The sequence below is a fragment of the Achroia grisella genome, unplaced genomic scaffold (genome assembly GCF_030625045.1).
Source record: "Achroia grisella isolate CSIRO2021 unplaced genomic scaffold, CSIRO_AGI_Agris_v1 utg794, whole genome shotgun sequence".
NCBI classification, from domain to species: Eukaryota; Metazoa; Arthropoda; class Insecta; order Lepidoptera; family Pyralidae; genus Achroia; species Achroia grisella.
This window is the reverse complement of record NW_026713026.1, coordinates 1744567-1769375: the sequence shown is the minus strand read 5'-3', so window position 1 is coordinate 1769375 and position 24809 is coordinate 1744567. Positions and strand designations below refer to the sequence as shown.

The 24809-nt window shown below is 34.2% G+C and overlaps 2 protein-coding genes across 2 annotated transcripts; one reads left to right on the top strand and one right to left on the bottom strand.

Moving 5' to 3' along the window:
• Positions 1–603: 603 nt before the first annotated feature.
• LOC131851658 (phospholipase A2 group XV-like) lies at positions 604–15771 on the bottom strand. Its single transcript, XM_059202179.1, has 6 exons — positions 15342–15771; positions 13770–14141; positions 13090–13317; positions 4066–4237; positions 2540–2662; positions 604–1204 (listed from the first exon to the last, which is right to left on the bottom strand). Exons 1-6 carry the CDS (start codon positions 15427–15429, stop codon positions 946–948), a joined length of 1242 nt encoding a protein of 413 aa, XP_059058162.1. The 5' UTR covers positions 15430–15771; the 3' UTR covers positions 604–945.
• A 372-nt stretch (positions 15772–16143) lies between these two features.
• Positions 16144–20640, top strand: LOC131851672 (uncharacterized). The gene is made up of 6 exons (XM_059202193.1): positions 16144–16285; positions 16350–16464; positions 16801–16886; positions 17749–17911; positions 18983–19107; positions 19894–20640. Exons 1-6 carry the CDS (start codon positions 16274–16276, stop codon positions 20023–20025), a joined length of 633 nt encoding a protein of 210 aa, XP_059058176.1. The 5' UTR covers positions 16144–16273; the 3' UTR covers positions 20026–20640.
• Positions 20641–24809: the final 4169 nt, after the last annotated feature.

Below are 24809 nucleotides of genomic sequence, written 5' to 3'. Positions count from 1 at the left end.
GGGTTGGACTTATCACTTAGAAGTATTAAAAATTTACGCATTATTCTCAGACCTATTGAATATACACATAAAATTATATAAGAATCAGTCAAGCCGTTTCCAAGGAGCTTTGTAACAAACACTGTGACACGAGAATTTCATATATATTTATATATACTTCCCGAAATCCACAGATACCATTATAATTTCTTTATTAAGTAAATACCTTAAATTTTTTACTACGTAGTATATTTTTAAGTATCTAAAAAAAGAAACGCATTAAAAAAATGATAAAAAAACATCAATCATGAAAATGCAGCCATTGTCTGTACAGTTATCAAAGTAACAATGATGTTGATAATAAAGGATTTACATGTACCTACTAACAATTTCGTCATCATAGATGACAAATTACAGAATTGATAATAATTTTGTATATATTAATTGCGTGGTTTGAATTAAAGATTTGAATAAGTATACTTATAATTATTATATACGACTTATCGTATAATTGCAATTATTTCTGTAATTCTACTATAATTCGCGGCAATACAGTCCAAAATGAGAATTCAATGAGTATTTCATTTATATATACGTACTTATATATTAAGGAGAGAGCGTGCACCCAACAGATTATAATGTAACTTACTGTCCGTCGAAACGAATTTATTGTACTAGTAACGTTAAATTATATATTTTTTTCAAAGTTGATAGAGAGAATTAAATACCAACAGCCACTATTCTCATATTCTTTGATTTCAAACTGGTTATAAAGATAGTTTTACCATCATTAGGTTTCTTAAAGGTAACGCAAGTGATTTTCCTGGTCTTTCAGGCGTCCGTAGGTTATGATAACCGCTTACCAACACCGATAACTTGTTTGCCATTATCGTAGTATAAAAAAAATCATCACTGAGTATTAATCCTGTGGTAACCTACAACTCATCTGAATATACCTTAATACAGTCAGTTCTTCATAACTGTTAGCACGTAGTCGACGACCCTTTGATCTTGCAGGATCTTGAGATGTTCAGCGTTCGGCAGCGCCAGAGTTTTGATGGGTTTCCCAGCGTTGAGGTTGTGGTGTCTGTGGGCGTGCAAGCCTCTCGGCCTCCCGCGCCAGTAGCGGCAGGCGGACAGTGAGCGTATGTTGACGGTACCGTCGCCGTCGCCCATCGCCAACGATGGGTACCCGTCCAGCCACGTACCTGGCTTGTACACCAGCCTGTATATATACAAAAATCAAATATAAAAGGAGAAACTATACAAAGTTGTCTGCACAGGTATCTGCCTCCTCCGATCGATCCCCCGTCCAATTCAAACGGGGATCGAAATTACGACGGCCTGAGCCGAGGTTCGAAATCTTAGCGGTGCCCTCAGTATCCGTCAGGCGAGAGTTGGCCACTAGCCGCTCTGTTCAAAATCTACCCTGTACCATCGTAAGCACAGATTATTACATTAGAGTCCGTTAGTTTTCTGTTCCCGCGTCTTTCCTTCCCCTCCCTTACCTAGTACTGAACCGAATGTACGGCGGCCTTGACGCGCGCGCATTGTGTTGTGAATTAAAATAAATTAGAACTGTGTTAAACCTACTGTGAAACTGGAAAGCTAGCGAAGATATCTTCAAGACCCTGAAGCCCAAGAAATCCGCAGAACCATACAGGTAAATGACTGACGCTTCCCTAACATTTCGGTAGCAGAGTAGTTTCCCAAACACGCTCTATAAACCCTTCTGCGGGTTTGAAGTGCCATCTGCACTCGCCCCCTATCGTCCAGCTGCGGCCAACAGCATTAGAGTAGTCCGAAAAAAAGGATATATGTAAACTAAATACTACCACTAAATCTTCCCTCGACAGCTTGTATTGCAATTGAGGAGTGGTTGATATAAATCCATCAATATCTGAACGTACTTGCAATTTATTACTACCCTATATACTACTCTCATTTTATCAACCATATCTAGGGATAGTAAAGCTATTAAAAAATAGGGGTTGATAGTAGAAGGGTGAAATCTATAAAAATAGTTTAATAGTTGTCCAAAAAATTAATTGGGGTGGACCCTTGCCACCGAGGTGTATGAAAAACAGATTACGTTCTATTCTGAGGTCTTCTGTATACACACACAAAATTTCATATGAAACAGATAACATAATATTACATTACGAATCCGTTCTCATGAATTTTGTTACAAACACGAATACCTTGTATGTATACTAGATGTGCCCGCGGCTTCGTCCGCGTTTCATATATATAAATAAAAGTTCATATAATGACCTTGATTAAATAAAAAAAATTACAAGAAATAAGTTTCATCGTTCTAATTTAAAAAGTGACAATGCTTCCATACACACTTTCATTTCCCTTTTTAATCCATTACAACCTTTTTTCGCATTAAAAAGGAGCATATGTAAAAGACATCTCAGGGTTTATTATAGACTATCTGTGTACCAAATTTTATTTAAATCGGTTCAGTAGTTTTGGCGTGAAAGTGAGACAAACAGAGTTATTTTCGCATTTATAATATTAGTCAGGAAGTAACAATTAGAAGATTAAATCAAACCTCTCCACAGTGGATATATTGTATCCATAAAGGCAGTGCACCTCCACACCTGGCGCTGTGAAGTCACCCTTATACTTCTGCGTGTCCTTGAACATCTCCCAGGCATCCAGCAGGTCCATATCCCTGAGCATATAAGCCGTATTATCTTCAACCGTACAACAACAAACAAATTATCAATATTAATAACACTTGAGATAATGGAGTTATTTTAATAAGGTCATATTATATATAAATTCGGACTATCAATATAAAATTCAAGGTTTTATTAATTAGTTCCACAAAAATATCACGCCATAAACTTATCGGAGCAAACAGTACAAAATTGAATAATCGTGCAATCAAATGCAGTATGATTACAACCCGTAAATTAATGTGTCGAAGACTCGAACTCGGTCTTCAAGAAAAGAAGTCAATAAATGTTGTTATCAAGAGCCATTTTGACGTTAAATGAGGTGGACCAAGTTACTTGTACCTTTTTGAAAGTCCCTTTCACATATACACGCCAATTTCGAAGACTCTTGTGTCCTCAGGCGAGAGTATACAATCTATACATATAAATAAAATTGGAGTGTCTGTTTGTAATATTGAAATAACCGTTATTTACTACATGCATATGAATATAAATACGGTACATACACCAACATAATATTTTTTTAAATTGTTGTCTGTCTGTCAGTTTGTTCCGGCTAATCTCTGAAATGGCTGGGCCGATTTTGACGGGACTTTTTTTGGCAGGTAGCTAATGTAATAAGTAGTAACTTAGGCTACTTTTATTTTAGAAAAATTAAATTCCACGCGGACGAAGTCGCGGGTACAGCTAGTCTATTCTATAATTGTAGGTTAACTGCATTCTTCCATTTCTGTTTTTCTTCTTAAATTAATAATATATTATTCTTGGACAATTCACACAGCGCCATCTAGTCCCAAGCTAAGCACAGTTTGTGTTGGGTACTAGACAACTGATAGATATACTTAGATACATTTTTTTTGGAAATACATACAAAACACGAAAAACCAATACAAACAATCATATTCTAGAATAAATAGAATGTTTGTACACGAGCGAGGAATCGAACCCGCGACCATTGTAAAAAAGCGGTGTCTTAACCGCCAGACCACATAGGCCATCAAATAAGAAATAAAAACTTTTCTAAATGTTTATCAAAGAGACGCCTGTGTTTCAAGAAATTATTACTTTATAGATTTTATTTCCGACTCCCAGATGCCACCAAAGTCTGTACCGATCTAAAATATTAAAATACTATATAATAATAATAATAATATATATATCTTATATATAAAATTCTCGTGTCACAGTTTTCGTTCCCATACTCCTCCGAAACGGCTTGACCGAAACGGCTTCTCATGAAATTTTGTGAGCGTATTGAGTAGGTCTGAGAATCGGCCAACATCTATTTTTCATCCCCCTAAATGTAGTAGTCCACCCCTAATTTTTTTTTTTTATTTTAAGGCAAAACAACGTTTGCCGGGATAGCTAGTAATACATAAAGTAGAGCGCAACTTACATGAACCATTTCTGGAAATCGTTGACAGTGTAGTTGTACTTGTCGGTCTGGATGAGCACCTCGTTTGGCTTCCAGAGTACGGGCGAGGGCATTAGCCATGCGAGAGAAGGGCAAGTAATCTCTTGAGTCCGCATTGTGCTTTCACGTAGCATCAGCGATCCCAGATCGTCACCTGCACAAGTTTATATATAGGTTTAGTCGGAAAATGTATACTAAGCTAGAACTGTAACATATTACTAACTAGCTGACCCGCGCTACTTCGTCTGCGTATCGTTTCCCCACATTTTGAAATATTTTTATAGCTCCGCTCCTATTGGTAGTCCGATCATACACATAAAATATATAAATGAACTGAAATTCTATTGTATAATATGTCTCTCTCTCTCTCCAGACTCCAGACTCTCACAAGGAATAGCTTGTAAGATTAAATACATACTTTTGTTACTTTGTCAATATTGTAAGTTTCCTTGTGAGCAGTAAATAAAGATTATTATTATTAATAATATGTGGTCTATTGGGTAGGGATACATTGTTAATTTTAAATATTATTATCACAAACATACTATAATATAATTAATTAATTTATATTTAATACATACAGTCACTATTTGACCATTTGGAAAAGGTTCGTCTACATTATAACAGTTCTTTTTTTATTTGTTTTAACTCCAAGACAGTTCGTAAATTATTTTTTATTGCCATTGGGTAACAATTTGAGTTTGTTAGTGCTGATTTTATTACGGGATATACTAATTTATTTGGACGCCTCTTTGTGTACTTAGTTTCAAAGACATTGGATCGATATATATTTATAATAATTAGTGGACGAAATTCGACCTTAATTATATAAAATTATAATTTTGAACATTACTAAGACTATATTCAAATATAAGTCAAAGACAATACAGCCTTCTATATTTGAAGGCAATGGCAGGCATACAGGCAATAAACAAAAGAGTATATATACATGTCTGTGTCAAATACATTGTAGGGTGTATTTTTTTAATTTGATTTAATGTATTTTTTATGCATAATTTTCAAATAATTTTAGCAATTGTGCACTCTTTCTCTATATATAGTATAAGTGTCCGTCCGGGCATGTTTCGTAAAAAGAAGTACAGTGGGTTTTGCTTCACGTATTAATATAATGATTTACATACGGCTATCTCGGCGCTTCGACCTGGCGACAGTCGTAATCGCGAGCAGTTGTTGTGGTGTCATGATGTATTTTATCTGCATAATCAGGTTAATACCCGCCCTTTATTAATGTGAAATTAATTCATAGTAAAAAAAATAGAAATACAATTAGGACGTAAACATTACTTCCTCTTCAGAGTTTTTTTGGCATTGGCCATTAGATAGAAAAACTGAAATAAATAAAAAACAATACCTACCTACTCTACCAAACATCCTGTATTACCATAATATAAATGTAATTAAAGGAAACAGTTTAGCAACTGTGACTGTGTAAACACGGTTTTGTTACGTGTTTGTTACAAGAAAATGCATGGCTTAATTCCTGAACAGATTCGAATGTAATTTATATTTAAATTATCACGAAATGGACGCCATATTCGCCTATAAATAATTGTACATTTAATCATAACCCATTACATGTAAATAAATAAATTTGTATGATTGTAGTAATTGTTGGTGATCCTAAATAAATAAAAATAATAAGAAAAGAATCGCCGCTGAAGTCAAAGAGTATCAAATCTAATATTTCTAATAGATTTGATTCACGTGACACCGTAACGAAACACCTCCGAAATGGCTACACCGATTCTTATTAAATTTTGTGAGTATATGCAGTAGGTCTGAGAATAGGACAATTCACACAGCGCCATCTAGACCCAAGTTAAGCTGGCTAAAGCTTGTGTTATGGGTACTAGACAACTGATACAAATACATAGATATATTGTTTTCGTAAATACATACATGTTATACATAGAAAACACCCAGACCGATACAAACAATCATACTCATGAACACAAATGTTTGTGCCGTGCTTGGAATCGAACCCGCGACCATCGGACGTAAAGCGGTGTGCTAGACCGCTAGACCACCGAGGTCTTTCATAGCCTGAGTAATAAGGGTGGTCCACCCAATTTTTTTGTTTAAATTTTACATTGTTCCCTGGTACCAAAACTAAGTAGAAACTTGTATTATTATTTTAATCCTAATATTTACTGTTGACTTTTTTTTTTTCCCCGGGCATTCTAATATTGAAGGCAATGAGAATGCCGACCATCTGGCAAAGTTAGGGGCAAAAACCGCCCAACTGGGCCCCGAACCCTTCTGTGGTGTGCCTCGTTGCCTAAAACTGGGACATCTCAAATTAATAACCAAACGAGAAGCACTGAATCACTGGCAAAAAATGCCAGGATTAACACATTCAAAAGACCTAATATCGGGCTTCTCGAACAAATACTCCAATAGACTACTGCTATTGAGTAAAAACAACATATGCATGATGACTAGGGCCCTCACAGGACACTGCAAATTGAACATGAATATGGATAAACTTGGCCTATGCACGACATGTATCTGCAGATTCTGCCAAACTGAAGAGGAAACGCCGCTTCACATCCTATGTGGTTGTAGCCCACTCATGCATAAACGAAATATCTCCTTTGGAAAGTTTACACTCTTTCCCGAGGAGATAAAACCCATCGCTCCTAAGAATATCCTTCAATTCTTGTCCCTGACGGGTCTAGGTAGCGAACTCTCAAAAGGGCGAGCACAATAGATCTATGTAGGTCGCAATGCTACAGGTGCTACAAACATCTAACAATAGCCCAAACAACCGAATAAAAAAAATACTGTTGACTTACAATTCTGTAACTAACGCGCTAAATGTAGTTTGTTTTACATGGCAAATAAATAAATCCGAAATATGAAACAAATATATAAAAAAGCAATACCATCAAGTACTAGCAAGTGTAATAGTGTAATGTTAGTAACATTATCCGTCCGTGTATAAGTGGACTGTATTGCTTCACTATCTTACCGATGAATACGAGTAATTATATATCGAAATAACGCAAACCCTAATAATAACAACCGGTTCCAGAACCAACTACAATGAAACAAACAAACAAGTTATTTGTTTTTCTTATATCTAGACACGCGGCAGCGTGTCAAGCCGAGTTTCAAGTAAACTGGCTTGCAGCACCGTGTGTATATTTACACGAACCATTTGGAGCCACTTTTGACCCCCTCATAACTCAAAAACTCTTTCACATAAACCTGTCAAATTTGGTTCATATATTGAGACTTGCGAGATAAATATGTGTTCCAAATTTCATAAACATATCTCAAATGGTTATTTAGATATTAATGTCCAAAAATCGTCATTTTTATCACTGATCAACTATAGATCAAAATTATAACCCACTTCCATATTACCTAGGAAGTTCAAATTTGGTATGCAGATAGGTAATTAGGTGAATATAAAGGAAAAAATCTGAAACTGGTAAATTGTTATCATTTTACTACAATTTTTCACTTTAATTGATTATATTTCAACTTATACTGGACGAAGACTAAAATTCTATGAAAACGTCGATAGCCACCAATTGACATTGATCCCTGGCGTAAAATCTCATCTTGTACTGGACGGAAAGTAATATTGTATGAAAACGTCGATCATTACCAATTTACGTTGACCCCTTCACATCAGTGTCGATAACTAGCAAAGTTCAAATATTGCATTTACCGCTCAAAACACTAGTTGCTATAATTTAGATTCTGTCTAAAATATACTCGTACTTATAACTAGGAGTATAGTCGAATTTCGTATTTATTATGTTATTAACTGAGATTTGGTATTAATTATTTTTTTTATTTTTTTTTTTTTTTGGTATTAATTATTGTTTCAATATTTAGCGCACATCGATAGTGTAAAATCATTATTTTTATAAATAATTATTAAATAATAGGCATTTCGGTATAGGGCGCCGCGGCAGCGCGTGTGGGAGCGGTACGATAAAACTCAATGTTTTGTTTCTCGATATCTAACCTATAAGGTTGCGATTTATGCTACGAAATTTATAGCTTTCTTAAATTATACTTATATATTTGTGATTATATTATTATTACATTATTTTAGTAAATACGTATGGTATAGACAATAGTTTAAACCAAAAATTAATAACAATTTTAGTATAGTTATAAGTAGGAATGTATAGTTAACTCGAGAATGAGAACTCATTGGTAACAAATTGTTTTCTTGAGAATTCAATAGATAACAGTCAATTTGTTACATAATCGTCTTTACGAACTATAACGTGTCAATACGAAGTTTCAGATATTAAATAATGTATATGTTGATAGAGAACAATTCCGTATTTGCTTAACATATGCTATTGCTATCCTAGGTCCTTTACTTTTTATAATGTTCATAAATGATGTCAATTCATGCTTTAAGTTTTGCAAAATTTTATTGTATGCTGATGACCTTAAAATATATCATGTAATTGATGGTCCCAATGATCATATACATTTTCAGGAGGATCTGAATCGTTTCAGCAGTTACTGTAAAACTAACAAGCTAACACTTAGTCTAACAAAATGTAAAAGTATCACTTTCTCCAGAAAGCGAAATATAAGCAAGTTCTCTTACACATTGTGTAATTCTGTCCTCAATAATGTGGAAATAATCAAAGACTTAGGTATTACTTTAGACACTAGGCTCGTACTTGATACACATATCGATAATATAATTAATAAAGCATATAAAATGTATGGTTATGTTATGAGAACCTGTGTTAATTTTAAAAGCCTTTCTACTTACTTATATTTATACGAAAGTCTTATTCGCTCTCAATTAGAATATGCCGTAACTGTTTGGAACCCTTTTTACAATATATATTCGGATAGAATTGAAATGGTACAGAAAAAATTTCTACGCCGATTACAATATAAGTTTTACCATAGCCATCTTTCTTATGACAGACTTTTGAAGAAATTTGATTTATTAAATCTAACATCGCGACGCACACAACTTGAGATTATGTTTTTATATGATATAGTCCAAAATAAATATGATTGCACCTCTTTGACAAACCAGATAAGTTACCGGGTTCCATCGCGAGCACAAATGAGAACGTCAAGAAAACAGGAATTGTTCGCTGTTAACAGATGTCGTACAAACTCTGGTACTCGGTCACCAATTAATAGAATTGTTAAAGCATATAATGATAACTTCTCTAATATAGATATATTTGCTACTAGACCATCATTATTCAAAAAGATGGTTGGTCAGAATTTGTCACATACCCATTTAACTTAATAGATGTTAATTTTTATTCTTAGTAATTCCTTTTTTTTATTTATTATTATTATTTTATTTTATTTCATTTTACGCTTTCTTATATTAATAGATAAGTTGCATTTTGAGTCGATATTTGTAACTTTGTATAAAATTCACCACTACTCTAGACAAATTTGCATGATTATATAGTTATTGTCTTAAGTAAACTGTGATTAACGTCGTTGGTGATACATTTATCTTTCATCTCATCACATATTGTATGTATATTTAATATTGTATTACTGTTTGTTAGTCCTAAATAAATAAAAAAAAAAATCACAAGGCCTTAGTTTTGGCAGTCCTCTTCTCAAGATAGCCTCCTCTATATTTATTAAAGGGCAGGTTTACGTTGGACTCTCCAGAGTTAAAACCTTAGATGGAGTACGTCTTAACAATTTAGATCCAAGTCACGAGAGCTCTATTGTAGAGTACAACCATCTGAGGACGTTATACCGCCCCGATTTGCCCAAAAATTCCTGATACTGAATTGGCATTGCACTTGAACATTTAAAAGTTACAAGAAAATATAGAAAATAACACAAAAAAAAGACAATTATACCCCGTAAATATACGAAAATACAGTATTTATCAAAAATAATTTGGTATTAATTTAGTTATAAATAAGTACCTCGTATAATTTATGTTCAAAAAGTAATGATATCCCATCAAAAACATAAATGTGAAATGATAGCCGAGTTTAATATTATGATATATGCCTTGATTGTTGACTTCTACGACAAAAGAGGTGAGATCTAAATGGGTGCCAAGTTCAATGGTCTGTCCTGAAATGTATTTATAACAATATAAAATATCATTTCTTCTTATAACTTAGGATATTATACTGTAGCCTAAGGTCTAACTTGGCTAGTTTTCATATACGAAATATACTGTAGCCTTCGAAAGTTCTAAACATGTTACTTGTCGGTTCCTATTTTGGTATATGAGAACTGGCCAAGTTAGACCTTAGGCTACAGTATAATATCCTAAGTTATAAGAAGAAATGATATTTTATATTGTTATAAATACATTTCAGGACAGACCATTGAACTTGGCACCCATTTAGATCTCACCTCTTTTGTCGTAGAAGTCAACAATCAAGGCATATATCATAATATTAAACTCGGCTATCATTTCACATTTATGTTTTTGATGGGATTTTTTTATCTAGATTGCGTCATTAAATCTGCGATATGGTTATCAGCCATCTGTGTGGTTATGGTCTACACAGACTATCAACAAAACACTCAAACAAACAAAATTATTCCTAAGTATGGCAATATTTTTTAAATCAGAATAAGTTTAGAATTTCTTTCAAATGAAATTAAATCAAAAATCGTTTATTACATATAGGACATTTTAGCGACTTAAGAACGTCAGATTTTTTGTATTAATATTTTTCCCTACTCTTTATGTGTTAACTCTCTTCCTACAAGGCTTACAACCCAGCTACTCGGGGCAAAGGGGTTCACCCCGAGGCTCCGTCCTACACCCCCTAGGGCTGAAGGATGATCAGTGTCAATCAGTCAGAATATCAGCACTATGACTATAAACTGTCACAATAGGGGTAAAAGGGGATTGTTAGCGATGTGGACTGATGATCCTATTGCCAGCAATGTACCATGTCAGGTTGATCTCCACGGGGAACCATCGCGGTTCCCCCTGGAAACCATCGTGATAAATTTTTGGTGAATTCGTCACGATGGGCTAACTGGCCTGATCTCATGCTCATCTTACCATCTTCCACTGGTGCTCCGCCAGCGTAAACCGTTAGCGCAGGCGGGTGCACCATTCCATTATCATCCATAAAAAAAACCGAAACATTTCTTTACTTTGTTGACAAGCATGATATCATCTCATCCGTAAAAAAAACTGTCACAATATATGCTGAGTGTGGACCATGTTGACAACAAATAATGTAGAAATATAATTTGGTGCAGTATCATTGTAATTTTAAAAATCTATATTTTTAATGCATTACATTTATGGTGGACCCGCCTGCACTAACGGTATACACTGGCGGCACCAGTGGAGGATGATAAGAGGAACATGAGGTCAGGTCAGTTGGCCCATCGTGACAAATTAAGTAATTTAGTAAGCCGCGACTACCGGGAAGTAATATGATGTGCTAAACCGCTAGACAGTGATTCCCAAAGTGTTCTACATCGACCCCCAGAGGGGTCTATTACAAACTGCAAGGGGTCTACGACAGCGGTCATCTTGTTGTTTTTACTTTATGTTTTTAACACTAAACTTTACTAAAGTAAGACATTTACAAAATTTAACACCAGGTAAGAATGGGGGGGTCTAACCAAAACCGAAAAGTATGGCAAGGAAGGAAATCTTTTTTGTGTCGGAGACCACAAAAAAGTTTGGGATCCTCGCTGCTAGACCATAGAGACCGTCCAAAGTCCTTTTTGTGTTTTTACTAATATTTATATGCTTTGTTTTCCGACGAAATAAAGGAGATCGTATTGAAGGTACAGTGACCTATTACGTTATTAAGTAAATCGTACGATGCGGACGGTATCGTATAATAATGTAGACAGATTATAATAACAATGTGATAATAGCGTATGATATCTATACATATAAATAAAATTGGAGTGTCTGTTTGTAATATTGAAATAACCGTTTTTACTACATGCATATGAATATAAATACGGTACATACACCAAAATAACATTTTTTTAAATTGTTGTCCGTCTGTCTGTTTGTTCCGACTAATCTCTGAAATGGCTGGGCTAATTTTGACTGGACTTTTTTTGGCAGGTAGCTAATGCAATAAGTAGTAACTTAGGCTACTTTTATTTTAGAAATATTCCACGCGGACGAAGTCGCGGGTACAGCTAGTTTATCATAAATCGTAAATGTTCGCGCTTGCATGGATCGTCTTGTTTTGTTTAAATCTAATATTATAAATGCGAAAGTTTGTTAGTATGGATGAATGTTTGTTACTCTTTCACATAAAAACTGCTAAACGGATGAAATTTAACAGTAATATAGCTTATACATCAGAATAGCACATAGGCTATAATTGAAAAAGATATTATGTAAATTGGTGATTATAAGTGTTGCGCAGTGCAGACAAAGTTGCGAGGGTCAGCTAGTAGATTATAATGGAATGGTGCATCAGCCTGTAGTGACGGTTTTCACCAATAAATTATCGTTAATAATATTATAAATACGAGAGTAACACTGTCAGTTTAAATAAATTAAAATAACTATTGAACCACAGTAGACCCTCAGATAAGCGACCAAATTCTTCCGAATGATGATGAAATCTTTATGTTTTACGGTATCTAGTAAAAAAAAGTTTCATCAAACATGTTTCCTAAATGCCAGTTTCGAAGTTTAATTTGCCGCCAAAAGACCGCCCATGAGCACCAGTCATGGGCGGCGGTAATCGCTTACCATCAGGTGAGCTCCATGTTCGTCCTTATGTTATTAAAAATATATACCATAATATGTATGGTATATTTTTTAATAACACAGGGGACAATCCAACATTGGACTCACCTGATGGTAAGTGATTACCGCCGCCCATGAGCACCCGCAACACCAGAGGAATTGCAAGGGCGTTGTCAGCCTTTTAAAAATGAATAAGCTCTTTTCTTGATGGTTATAATATCGTATCGGTTTGGAAATACCATTGCTGGAAGGTACACAATATGGTTGCGCGTGTCAAAAAAAAATGACAAATATGTACATACCTATTGCAAAAACTTTAACAGCTTTCATGGAACCACCCCAGGGAGTGGCCAATGACAACAGTCTCTTGATGTACTGGTCCTTCCAGGACTGTGTCTGCAGCCGCAGAAAGTGCAGCGCCATTGAGCCGCCCATGCTGTGCACCAGCAGCGTCACCGCTGTCTTGTTGTTCATCGTGTAAGTGTCCTCCACTAAGGTTTTTAATTTTACAAAGAAGTCTGCATTTTCATCTGTGAAAATAATTAGCTTCTTACTTCTGCACATGATCGTAATCGTAGATGGGGTAGACAGATATTGTCAACTGTCAACAACAATGAACTTCAACAGAGTTTATTAAAATTTAATTGCTCACACGATGCAAACATTTGCATCCGTGAGTATGATTAGTGATGGTCTCAATGTTTAAATGTAGTTAAATATGTATATCAGTTGTCTAGTACCCAGCTCTGCTTAGTTTGGGACTATATGGCATTGTATGAATTGATTAGGCTTATCAATATTGTATATAAAGAAATGATTTCTTTTTATTTTATATACAACACTATATATTATAACACTATAATTTTGGTAATTAATCATAAACTAATTAAAACATACATACAAATTCTGTCTTATTTCGAATTACGTAATAAATATATTTAAGAATAAAAATGCTCTCATAAAAAAACAATAATACACTAACTTGGTGCTTTTCTAAAGTCATATGGAGCTCCCCTTATGGAGACATTTCTCACATAACCAATTGTCACTAAAGCATCAGCAATTTTATTGAAGTATGACCCTGATGACTGATGCGATGGGTCAATCCATTCCACTGGTTCGGGACTGCCCCATCCTGGAATCCTGATATCAACTCCTGGAGGATTCCTTGTCGCTCGCGTGACATTGTCATACTCGAGTCTTGTGTTGTCAACCCAGCAATCAATGACTATAGGAACCAGTAGTTCTAGGTTCAACCACACATTGAAGTAGTCTGATGTTTTAGTACATATGTAATGAACTACAGATGTTCTGTTCAACCTTGCTTCTAAGCGACTGCCTCCATCTCCTGGTACTACAAGGAATAAAAAATAATAAAAAACATTTCGAGAATTGTAAAACTTTTTATAGATATTTTTTATGGATGACTAACTGTGCCTACAGTCACACACCTAATTTTTATAGCCTATATATTATTCTGATATATAAGCTATATTACTGTAAAGTTTCATCAAAATACATTGAGTAGTTTCTGCGTGAAAGAGTAACAAACATCCATAATTTCAAACTTTCACATTTATAATATGATATTAATAAGATAATGCAATGATTCATCCGCCTATAGTTCATGCTGACAGGGCACAATACCTAGGGTACTGTGCCTAATGTGTATTACTATAAATATAATGCCTTACAATAAATCAAAGGAATACCTAAATTTACTCATATCAATCAAATGAATGACAGAATGAAGAATGTGAATAAATATAAAACCAACATATTATTAATTAAATATTAAAATAGAACAATTAAAATAAATGTATAGATCAATTATTCAAACTGAACTTAAATATATATATTATTAAGTTTTAATAAAAATATTGTTTATGTGTTAAAAATATTTAAGTAGTTGATATTATAAATTATTGAACACATTATTATAAAAATAAATATATTCTCAAAATGGTGGTAGATACATTTATTAAATAAAATTTTTATGAACAACACATGCACGCAGGTACAGACATAACACAACACTTCTCACTTTTATCTTAATATTTTTTTGTACTCTAATATATACCACAAACATACATTAACAATCAGATTTTATAGATGATATTACTATTTGCTATTATTATTATCACATAATTTAGTCATGACAAAATTAATGATACTGTTTAAAAACATAAAATATTGTTATTATTATTATTTAATTATCATGTCAAATAATACAGTCTGTGCATAACATATATACACAAAATGTACACTTGCTTACTATATATACTTCCTAAATTGCATAAAATATATTTAAATAGGTAATATTCCTATTTTTACAAATGAATAATTATCACAATATCTGCCAATATCATTAAACAATAAGTATATTATTTAAAAGTATATATATATATACACAATAAATTAAAAAAAAATAGAAATGCAATAATAATATTTAGACAAAAATTTATCAAGAAAGTTCTAAAGTTATTAATATGAAAGCTAATTGCTGCTTTAAAAAGTAAACAAAACCTTGTTATGAAGAAATAGTAATACTTACTTAAAATTACTGGTGAGAGTCCAAAGGAATTTTGTGCAAGTAACCCATAAATAAATATGAACCCTAAAAATAATTTTGCACCATCCATTTTTTAATACAGCTCATAGGATTAGGTACGTTCAGAAATATAAAGAAAGAGCCAATGTCAACGAAAACAAGTTATTTTAGATTTTATGTAATTTAGGAACGCCCGTCTTTAAATACACTACTTTTTAATAGGTTCCAACGAGTGGCGTGAGATGACGTCGAACATCGTATGACTGACGAATTTTACAAACACTTTCTTTTGCTTTTCTCCCTGTCCCAAAAATTGCGAAATATAGGTTGTTAACACTGGCAAGAGAAAACAATTACTGATAAGACTAGAAGCAAAACGGACTTAGATAAGTTAAGAACAAACAAAAAATAATATTGTTTTGAATTTTTAATGTTATTGAATATTTTGCTGTTTGCATGTCATTTGTGACATACGACGATGAAACTAAATGTCAACATGAAGTCAACAAGTTATGTCAATGTCAAATAATAAAGAACATAAAAGACAAAATAAATATTTCCTTAATAAATATAGGAAATACATTATATAATCAGCAAAATCATATAAAACAATGACTACAAATATGAAAAATGAGTTATAAAATTATTACAATTATACTTAATATAAATGGCAAATAAAAATAGCAAATCATGCATTATTTTTATATCTAATTTCTAAACGAGTAGTATAGGTGCGCAAGCGCGAATATTCGAAAAAAAAGTTGAAAATGGGGTCTGTCTTTCCACTGTTGTAATTGTTGTAGTTTGTAGTATTTTTACTAATTTTTAATAATATTTAAGTAGGAAATTAAAGAATTTACTATATAAGATGTTAAGCATACGGTATATTAAGGGATCAAAAACAAGCGAATATCGCTTTATACTTAGGAATTGAAATGTTTCAGCAGGTATACACTGTAGATAAAATCAATATAAAATTTAAACAGTTTACTTATAATTACTTCATTGCAGGGTCGCGTTATAATCATTTGGTTGTCCTGGTTTATTGGCGGTATATGCGGTGTTGTTATTTTGTTAATTATTATATGTTACTGCCGCCTAATGCCGCGCCATCAGAAATCGTTTGGTGAGTTTTAATTAATGATCCTACTGTGAATGATATTATTTTTAAAAGATGATAATGGAATGGTTTTGCTGCTTACGCTAAAGGTATATACTGGCGGGGCACCAGTGAGGGATTATAAGATTAGCATGAGATCAGGTCAGCTGGCCCATCGTGGCAAATTGACCAGGAATTTGTCACGATATTTTCCAGGTGGAACCGACGGAGGACAACCTGACAACAACGTACCATGTTGTTATCCATGGGGTCATCAGTCCTCATTACTAACAATCCCCTCCCTCCTGTGATACAGTATTAAAACAGTGGTTAATTCAATAATTTGATATTATTCAATTTCAGATGAGCAGTACCTGAAAGAAAACTATGCAATCAAGGAAAGTCATGCCTACTCAAGTCAAGATAGTTATAGAGTGAAACATGCAGAGGTAGGTGTTGATTTAACTATACTTAATTTTCTATTTATACTAGCTGACCCTACAAACATTGTTTGGCAAAATTGTGTGCAAAAAATAAAAAAGAAAATGTTAGGGTTGGCCACCCCTTATCACTTAGAGGTATGAAAAATAGATAGCAGCCGATTCTCAGACCTACTGAATATAAAATTATAGTATGGTAACTAATATTGGGACTTGAGAATTGTATATATAAGATATGTATATTATTGTATATCTGTGAACTAATAGACCTGGGAGACAAGGTCGAGCATTGAAAAGCCCAACGATTCCAATTGATTTTTAATCATGGTCATCAAAGTAAGGAATATTCCACAAAATTTTATCCAAATTAATCCAGGTATTTAGGAGAAGTTAAATGACAAATGCATACATACCAAATAGTCCCCGAACCAGGGTCTAATTTCCTCAATCATTTCTTCTCGGCCAAAAACATTTAAAATGGTTAATATTGTTGTATTACAAAGCCTAGTGAAATATTTTTTTATTTATGACAATGAAAAAACCTGTGCTAACGGTTTACGTCCAGTGGAGGATGGTAAGTTGAGAATGAGGTCAGGTCAGTTAGCCCATAGTGACAAATTCACCAAGAATTTATCAAGATTTTCCAGGGGTAACCTTGTGGAGGTCAACTGGAACATTGTTAGTAATAAGATCACCAGTCCACATTACTAACAATCCCTTTTAGGTCCGCAGCTAACTTTCACTAGACCTAGGCCTAGTGAAAGTTAGCTGCAGACCTTAGGGTGGGTTCATGTCCTCTTCTTCAAGCCATTTATATTTACTTTTTTTTGAGATTATATGTATTTTTTTATAACTATATATCAATGATCAGTCGGGTAGTGCGCGTGGGGTGCGGCCGGCCAGCTACGCGGGGGGTGCGGGCGGTGCCGGGGGCGCGAGTGCTGCGGGCGGTGGTGGGGACCGCCGCGGACACTGCTACGTGAACCGCGTGCCCGAGCCGCGCCCGCAGCCCGCACAGTACTCCTCCAGCACGGGTTGGTATCCTCAACTCTACCACCACCCTTTTTTTGGCTAGCCTTATCCCATTATTGAAGTGAAACTTCTATATAGACGAATACCCCGTCTTTAGGATTTTTCGGTCACGAAGCATTATGAATGATTGAGAATGAGTGTAGATATTTTCGGTCAAGAAAAATCGTTACAAATGATTGAGTGAGCATGATGAGTGAAGATGCCTGCCAAACTGTGGGTGGATTTATGGAGCGTCTGAAGGCTGACTCTGCCTATTACGGCTGACAACGGCAGTGAAGTAGTGTAAAATAAATGAAATAACTTAACAAACTTATAGTGATGTATTTAGTGGTAGAATATATGACACAATGTAGCAAAACAATATAATAAAAAATATATGTCAAAAATTGTAAATAAAAAATGTAGGTATGCTTTAAAAATAGAAATAGCTATAAAAAGAGGTCTGTCGCCAACGCTGCCTGACGGATAAGACTTTAATCTGAGGCCACAACAGTGGTTATTAAGTGGTGGTATTAAAGTCATTAAAGTCTGGAATGAGTAGTCATGCTCACTAAAATGTCCAGACATGTGGCGGCGTGGTGGGCCTGGTCATTGGGCTCCCTAAAATATGGTCGAGCGCAGTGATGGCTGGCTCATCCGTCATACTCGTGAACGAGTGCTGCTTGTAGGGACTAGTCTGCTCTTATCACTACGACTGATTTAATCTTATTCTGTTTTTATATTTGAGCCTAAATAAATTAGTGCTGGTTGGTAGTTTGTATTCACACGTTTCGACTTGTAAAATGTGAATTTACAAGGATTGTTTAAAAGAGCAACACACAAGTTTCTTGCTTATTCTTCTTGTGATGAGACAGCTTTCCGAATAAGTGGTAGATTTAAAAAAATGTTGACTATTCAAAAGTGCTTAAATTAAGTTTATTTGAATAATATGATTTTCTATTCTATTCTATTCTACTGCATATTTGTAATCTTACACAATTATTATAGTTGTAATGCAATGGTAGCGTAATTAAACAAAATAATGTAAATCACAAAGAGTTAATATGAAGGCTTCTCTACTTCTTTGTAACTAGTGTTGGATGAAATCGAGGGCGCTGCGAATATGGACGCTCTAAAGACTCGTTCTCTTCCTGCTTTCCTGAGACCGAAGCCGCGCCCGCTGTCCACAGAGGATGACCTGCATCAGTTATACGCTAAGGTACTTAGTACTCAATATATTACAGCTTTAAGACTACAGCCAGAGAGGATATTTTTTATACTACAATGGCAAAGCAGCATACGGTCCATCTGGCATACCTGACGGATATAATTTTAGCCTAAGGGCACCGCTAGGGGTCGCAAGGGGTTCGATCCTCGACTAAGGTCGTCGTAATTTTAATCCTAACGCCTACTGACTTTTACAAGCAAATACATTCTCCCGTAATACATGTATAAACATATTGAAAAGATTGCTTTCAACAATAAGACTTTCTTGTCTGGATGATGGACCCGCCTGCTCTAACGGTTTACGCTGGCGGGGCACGAGTGGAGAATGATAAAATGAGCATGAAGTTAGCCCATCTCGGCATATTTATCACGATGGTTTCCAGTTGGAACCGCGTGGAGTTCAATCTGACTATATATTTGTATCAGTTATCTAGTACCCATAACACAAGCTTTAGCTAGCTTAACTTGGGTCTAGATGGCGCTGTGTTAATTGCCCTAATATTATTATTATTATATCTGTTTTAAATCAAAGCCTTTTGTATTATTTGAATGTTTATTTGTAGAATATTAATCAACTATCAATATTAATTGTAGATATATTGATCTTTTGTGCACGTGTGAATTCCTTTCTGAATGTCTTCACTTCGCTCGCTCTTTTCGCTTTTGACAGTTCACCTGTCATCGTCTTACTTTTCTTTATTTATGGAAGGGCCATAGATATATTCAACAATATCTATACTTTGTACAGGTATGTAATATTATATTATCTGTGGTACAGGTGAACTTAAGCAAGAAGTACAAGAACAGGATGAGGAGTGAACACGCGGCCATCATAGCACTCAGCAAGTCTCACACACAGTTCTTCGACGCTGATGCAGTTATCGTTTACGACCAACGGACCGCACTCTGAACCCGTACCACCCGGTAGAACATACTGTTTACTGAACATTCAAGGTATTTTTTGTTATGGATGATAAAGGAATGGTGCACCTGCCTGTGATAATGGTATATGCCGGCGGGGCACCAGTGGAGGATAAGATGAGCATGAGGTCAGGTCAGGTCATCCTGACAAATTAACCGGGAATTTATGATGTTGGTTTCCAGGGGTAGGTGTAGAACATATTGCTCATTATATTTATCTATATATGCATAGTCCAATAATAATAATATCTCTAGACAATTCACACAACGCAATCTAATCCCAAGTTAAGCAGAACTTGTGTTGTGTACTAGACAAATAATATACTTAGATACATTTTTTCAGAAAAGACCCAAACCAATAATTCATGAATACAAATGTTTGTACTGTGCTAGGAATCGAACCCGCGATCATCGGATGTAAAGCGGTGTGTTAAACCGCTAGACCACCGTGGCCGTATAAATATTAGTAGAAATAGTTACATATATATAATTAGATACGTCCTTTTTCTCCTACATATCAGTATGATGCAGTGGATGTAACTGGCGATCATCTATAAATTGGGTCACACATTAAAAATGGAAGGAAGGTCACGAAATGTGACAAGGGATGGTAAGGATATACATTTCAACATATATACATATAAATGAAATTGGAGTGTCTGTTTGTAATATTGAAATAACCGTTTTTTACTACATGCATATGAATATAAATACGGTACATACATCAAAATAACTATTCATATTTGAGGGCTTCCGTTGCATGCGCTGCGCGAAGTCGCGGGCACAGCTACTTTTATTTAGTTTACTGTAGGAAGTACTATCCACTATCTAACTCTAGTACTAAGACGTCACCTCATAAATGAAGAGAATTACGATCAGTTTTCATGAGAATGAGGGTAGTTAAAAGTAATTAATTGATGTGTGATCTAACTTTTGGAAGGTCTCTTATTGATACTCGTATTTTAGTGAATTCTGCGACAGCAGTAGGTGGTATAGGTTATAATGCGCACAGATGTTAACAATACACAGGGTTCAGCGTAAAGGGTAACAAGTCACATACTATACTCATGAAATTGAACCATTTGCAACAAGAAATAAAGTGCAAACTTCAAAATATATTTTCAACTTTTTATACTAATTTGACATCAGTCAATCTGTATCAATTTAATAATAATAATAATAATAATCCTAGACTTCCACCAGTGCTATCTAGTCCTAAGCTAAGCATAACTTGTGTTATGGGTACTAGACAACTGATACAAATATTAAATACAGTTAGAACTACTATAGAATTACTATAGAAAACACCCACACTAAAGTAAATAGTCATACTCATCTTTGTACGGTGCGAGGAATCGAACCCACGATCATCGCAAGTAAGGAGGTCTTCTAAGCCGCTGGTCCACCGCACAGTTTGTATGAAAGTTTCAAAATTATTCTAAATAAAATCTATCTCGTTTCATGATACTATAGCTCTCGACTTGCTCAACCCATTACGACTGATTCCATATAATTCGATCCCATCCTAAATATTATAAGTACTTAGATAAGAATTTTGATGTTATAATATAATAATACGTTGTCCATTTCTTAAAAATGTCTATAATTGTATAAAAATTGGCGAAATTGTGATTTTGAATCATGTGATATACCTATGTTAACGAAATTGTGGCCTAATTTTAAATTTTATAAACGGTTGCCTGTATAGTCGCGTGCAGAAGTGCGTGAATTATTTTAAAATTAAAATTGGTACGTTTTAATACGCCTTTTAATTAAAAAGGTCTAATAATAACTGCCTGTGAACATTAATTTTGTATTTCTATAAATGTTATCTAATGCTAAACTTTCAGCAAAGTGAATAACACATAGAAAAAGGTATTCGCTCAAGAGAGTATGGTAGCAAATTTAGAATCTAATTATATGATAATATCGCTAATGAAATGTTTATTTCGCTGATTGTTTTAGTTTTAGACATTTTCAAAAATTATTTTCTGTATATTATTTGTATTGTGTCTATTAATAAAATGCAGAAATTGTGAGTATTAGACGATACTAAATAAATTGGTAAACAATATCTAAATCTGTTATACAAATACCTATAAGTATCACCTGGTGTAGAGATGGTAGGAACCAGAGATACAAGTCAGTCCTTCAGGAATATGTCTTCAATCGTTATAAGACAATATTAAGTTGAAATCACTACTGAGCAGTTCCGTTCCGTAATATATTCGGAGGCATTCTCTATTAAATTCATAGTTCTAACCAGGCTTGCCACACTTAAATCATTTAGTTTCTTACGAAGAAATAAATTCTGTAAAAGTTGACATACTAACTTCAACATAATCATTTTGACAGAAAAATTTCGTACATAGAACCAAAAAACTTGTACGAGGATGAACATGTCCACATAGCGAAGGCTAAAAATATCGTACTTTTTAAAGGATTCTCGAACGGTTGGCATCCTTGGTTCTGGTTAAGGTAAATGGGTTGCAATATGAATAATTTATATAAATAGTATTAAATAATAATAAAGCACGAGTATGATATGATATGGTAGTAACAAGAACTTGTCTTCAAAACATATCAATTGCCCAGAAGTCTGAATCAGAACAGATTTCCATTTCCTTACCCTGTAGTAACTATTTTTATACTCGGTCGACATAATGTTGAAGGCAACTTGTTATTTGTTCCAAATAATCTGAAAATATTGTAAATTGTAACTTTTTCTAAAAATATAAAAATATTTATTAAAGTTTTTACCGTTGGTAAAATTAATATCAGAATTAAAAAGTCAATCAGTTTGCTACACGTCTGTACCGATATACTTTTTAAGTTATAGGTGCAGTCTGTACAGTTATATAGGCGTCTCGTTCTCGCTATCTAATACGGAGAACCATACGGAGGACATTGATATCGATGGAAGAATTTAAAAACATTTTCACTCAAATTAAAAAAAAAATTACATGGACTTTCAGCCCCTTGTACTCGTCAAATTTTTATCACCATCCCTATCGTTAAGTCCAGCTATCTACTTCAGTTGAGAAGAACTAGCAAAACTCAACTGGTACACTTTTTATTTTAGAGACAATATTTAATAGCGAGGACTAGACGCATTAATAATGGAATTTTAATTGTAATGGAAAGAGCTACATGAGATTAGTGATGTACTAACCATTCATTACCGCATTTTGTAGAGTAGGTAATATAAATTGTTGAAACTAGACAATCACTTGTTCGAAAATATCCACTTGTAGTCATGGATTTCGAGATTGCAGTATTCATTTTGTACTTTTAAATAGCTAACGTCTTTCGCCAGCTGCAAGGGATATTGACATCGAATAGATATGAATATATCCTCACGACTACAGTCCCAAATGGTGAAGACAGAGATGTAGTAAATTGTTATGTTAGTATAAATTAGTTATCGGTGTATTCCAGCATCGGAGAGTTAGTCAAAAAATGTAAATGGTACATATACATGATAGATTGTCGCTGATGCCACCACAATTGTGGTCATAAATTTACATCGCCTCTAATTTAATTATTAGTAAAAAAAAGGTGTTATTTTGTAAAAGTCCGTTTCATTACTTAATGAAATACACTAGTCTTCCAAGATATATTCGAGCTCTATTAAATGCCTGGTGATGCCTCGTAAAGAGACGAAACACGTCAATATCGGTGTAGACTTAATAACGGTCGGAATTTGATCACCAATAGAGAAGACCGTAATGCTGTCAGTAGCGGTGGTCAAGTTTCCGCACAGAATATTTGTGGTCTCACACATGCTAATGATAGCGGAATTAAACAATCTAATATAAATTTATTAAGTAAAGCAACTTAATTACGCGTATGTACAACGGTCGAAGCTTAATCACTGATGTGGAAGATCATGACACTTCCAGAAGCGGTAGTCAGATTGCACTGAATATTTCGCTGATTAAATGCCAAAGTGCCACAACGCAATAAAACTGACATTTTTTTTCCAAAAATGGTATCTATATCGTTACAATTTTTATATTAAAAAACACACCCATGATTCTAGAGTTAATACATAGATTCACTTATAGATTCGTAAAAAAAGTAAAAATATCACAGTGAAAATTTTGATGAGCTCTCCTGTAAAATTTACCGTTTGCGTCATGTAGGCCTTTGGCATTTTATCAGCGATTTGTAGTCTCACACTTGCTAATAATAGTGGAATTAAATAAAATAAAACAAATCTATTAAGTAAAGTAACCTAATAAGGTACAATAGTAGGAAAGTAGTAAGCCACATAGGTTTCGTTGACCGCAAATATTAAGTTATTAGACCGGATTGAAACTGGCAAAAGTCCTATGTTACCTATAGATCGTACTATTGATTGGATGAACAGTAAAAACTGGGCAGGTTGGTAGTATGCAGCTATTTCCTGTATAATCTGGATAAAGTTGTTAACCTGTAAGAACGTGTGACCCCTAAACGTTCACCATACCATAGATTTATTGTGTTACTAAGGTTGTGTATTATCACAGGTATAGACAAAGATAGATGAGGTAATATATGAAAAATAATCGTGGAAACTAAGCTACTTGTTCTGAATTGGATGAAACAATTCTCATTTCATCTAGATTAAAAATTACGATTGTTTTTATGTCATGAACATTTGTAAGTTGAATTTGTACATCCTAACTACTTACGCAAGTTTCTTGCTCAATTGATGAGTCTGTGTTACGAATAGGAGGTAGAGACTATTGAAAAATGTTTTTATTAATTTTATTTGTAATAAAGATTATT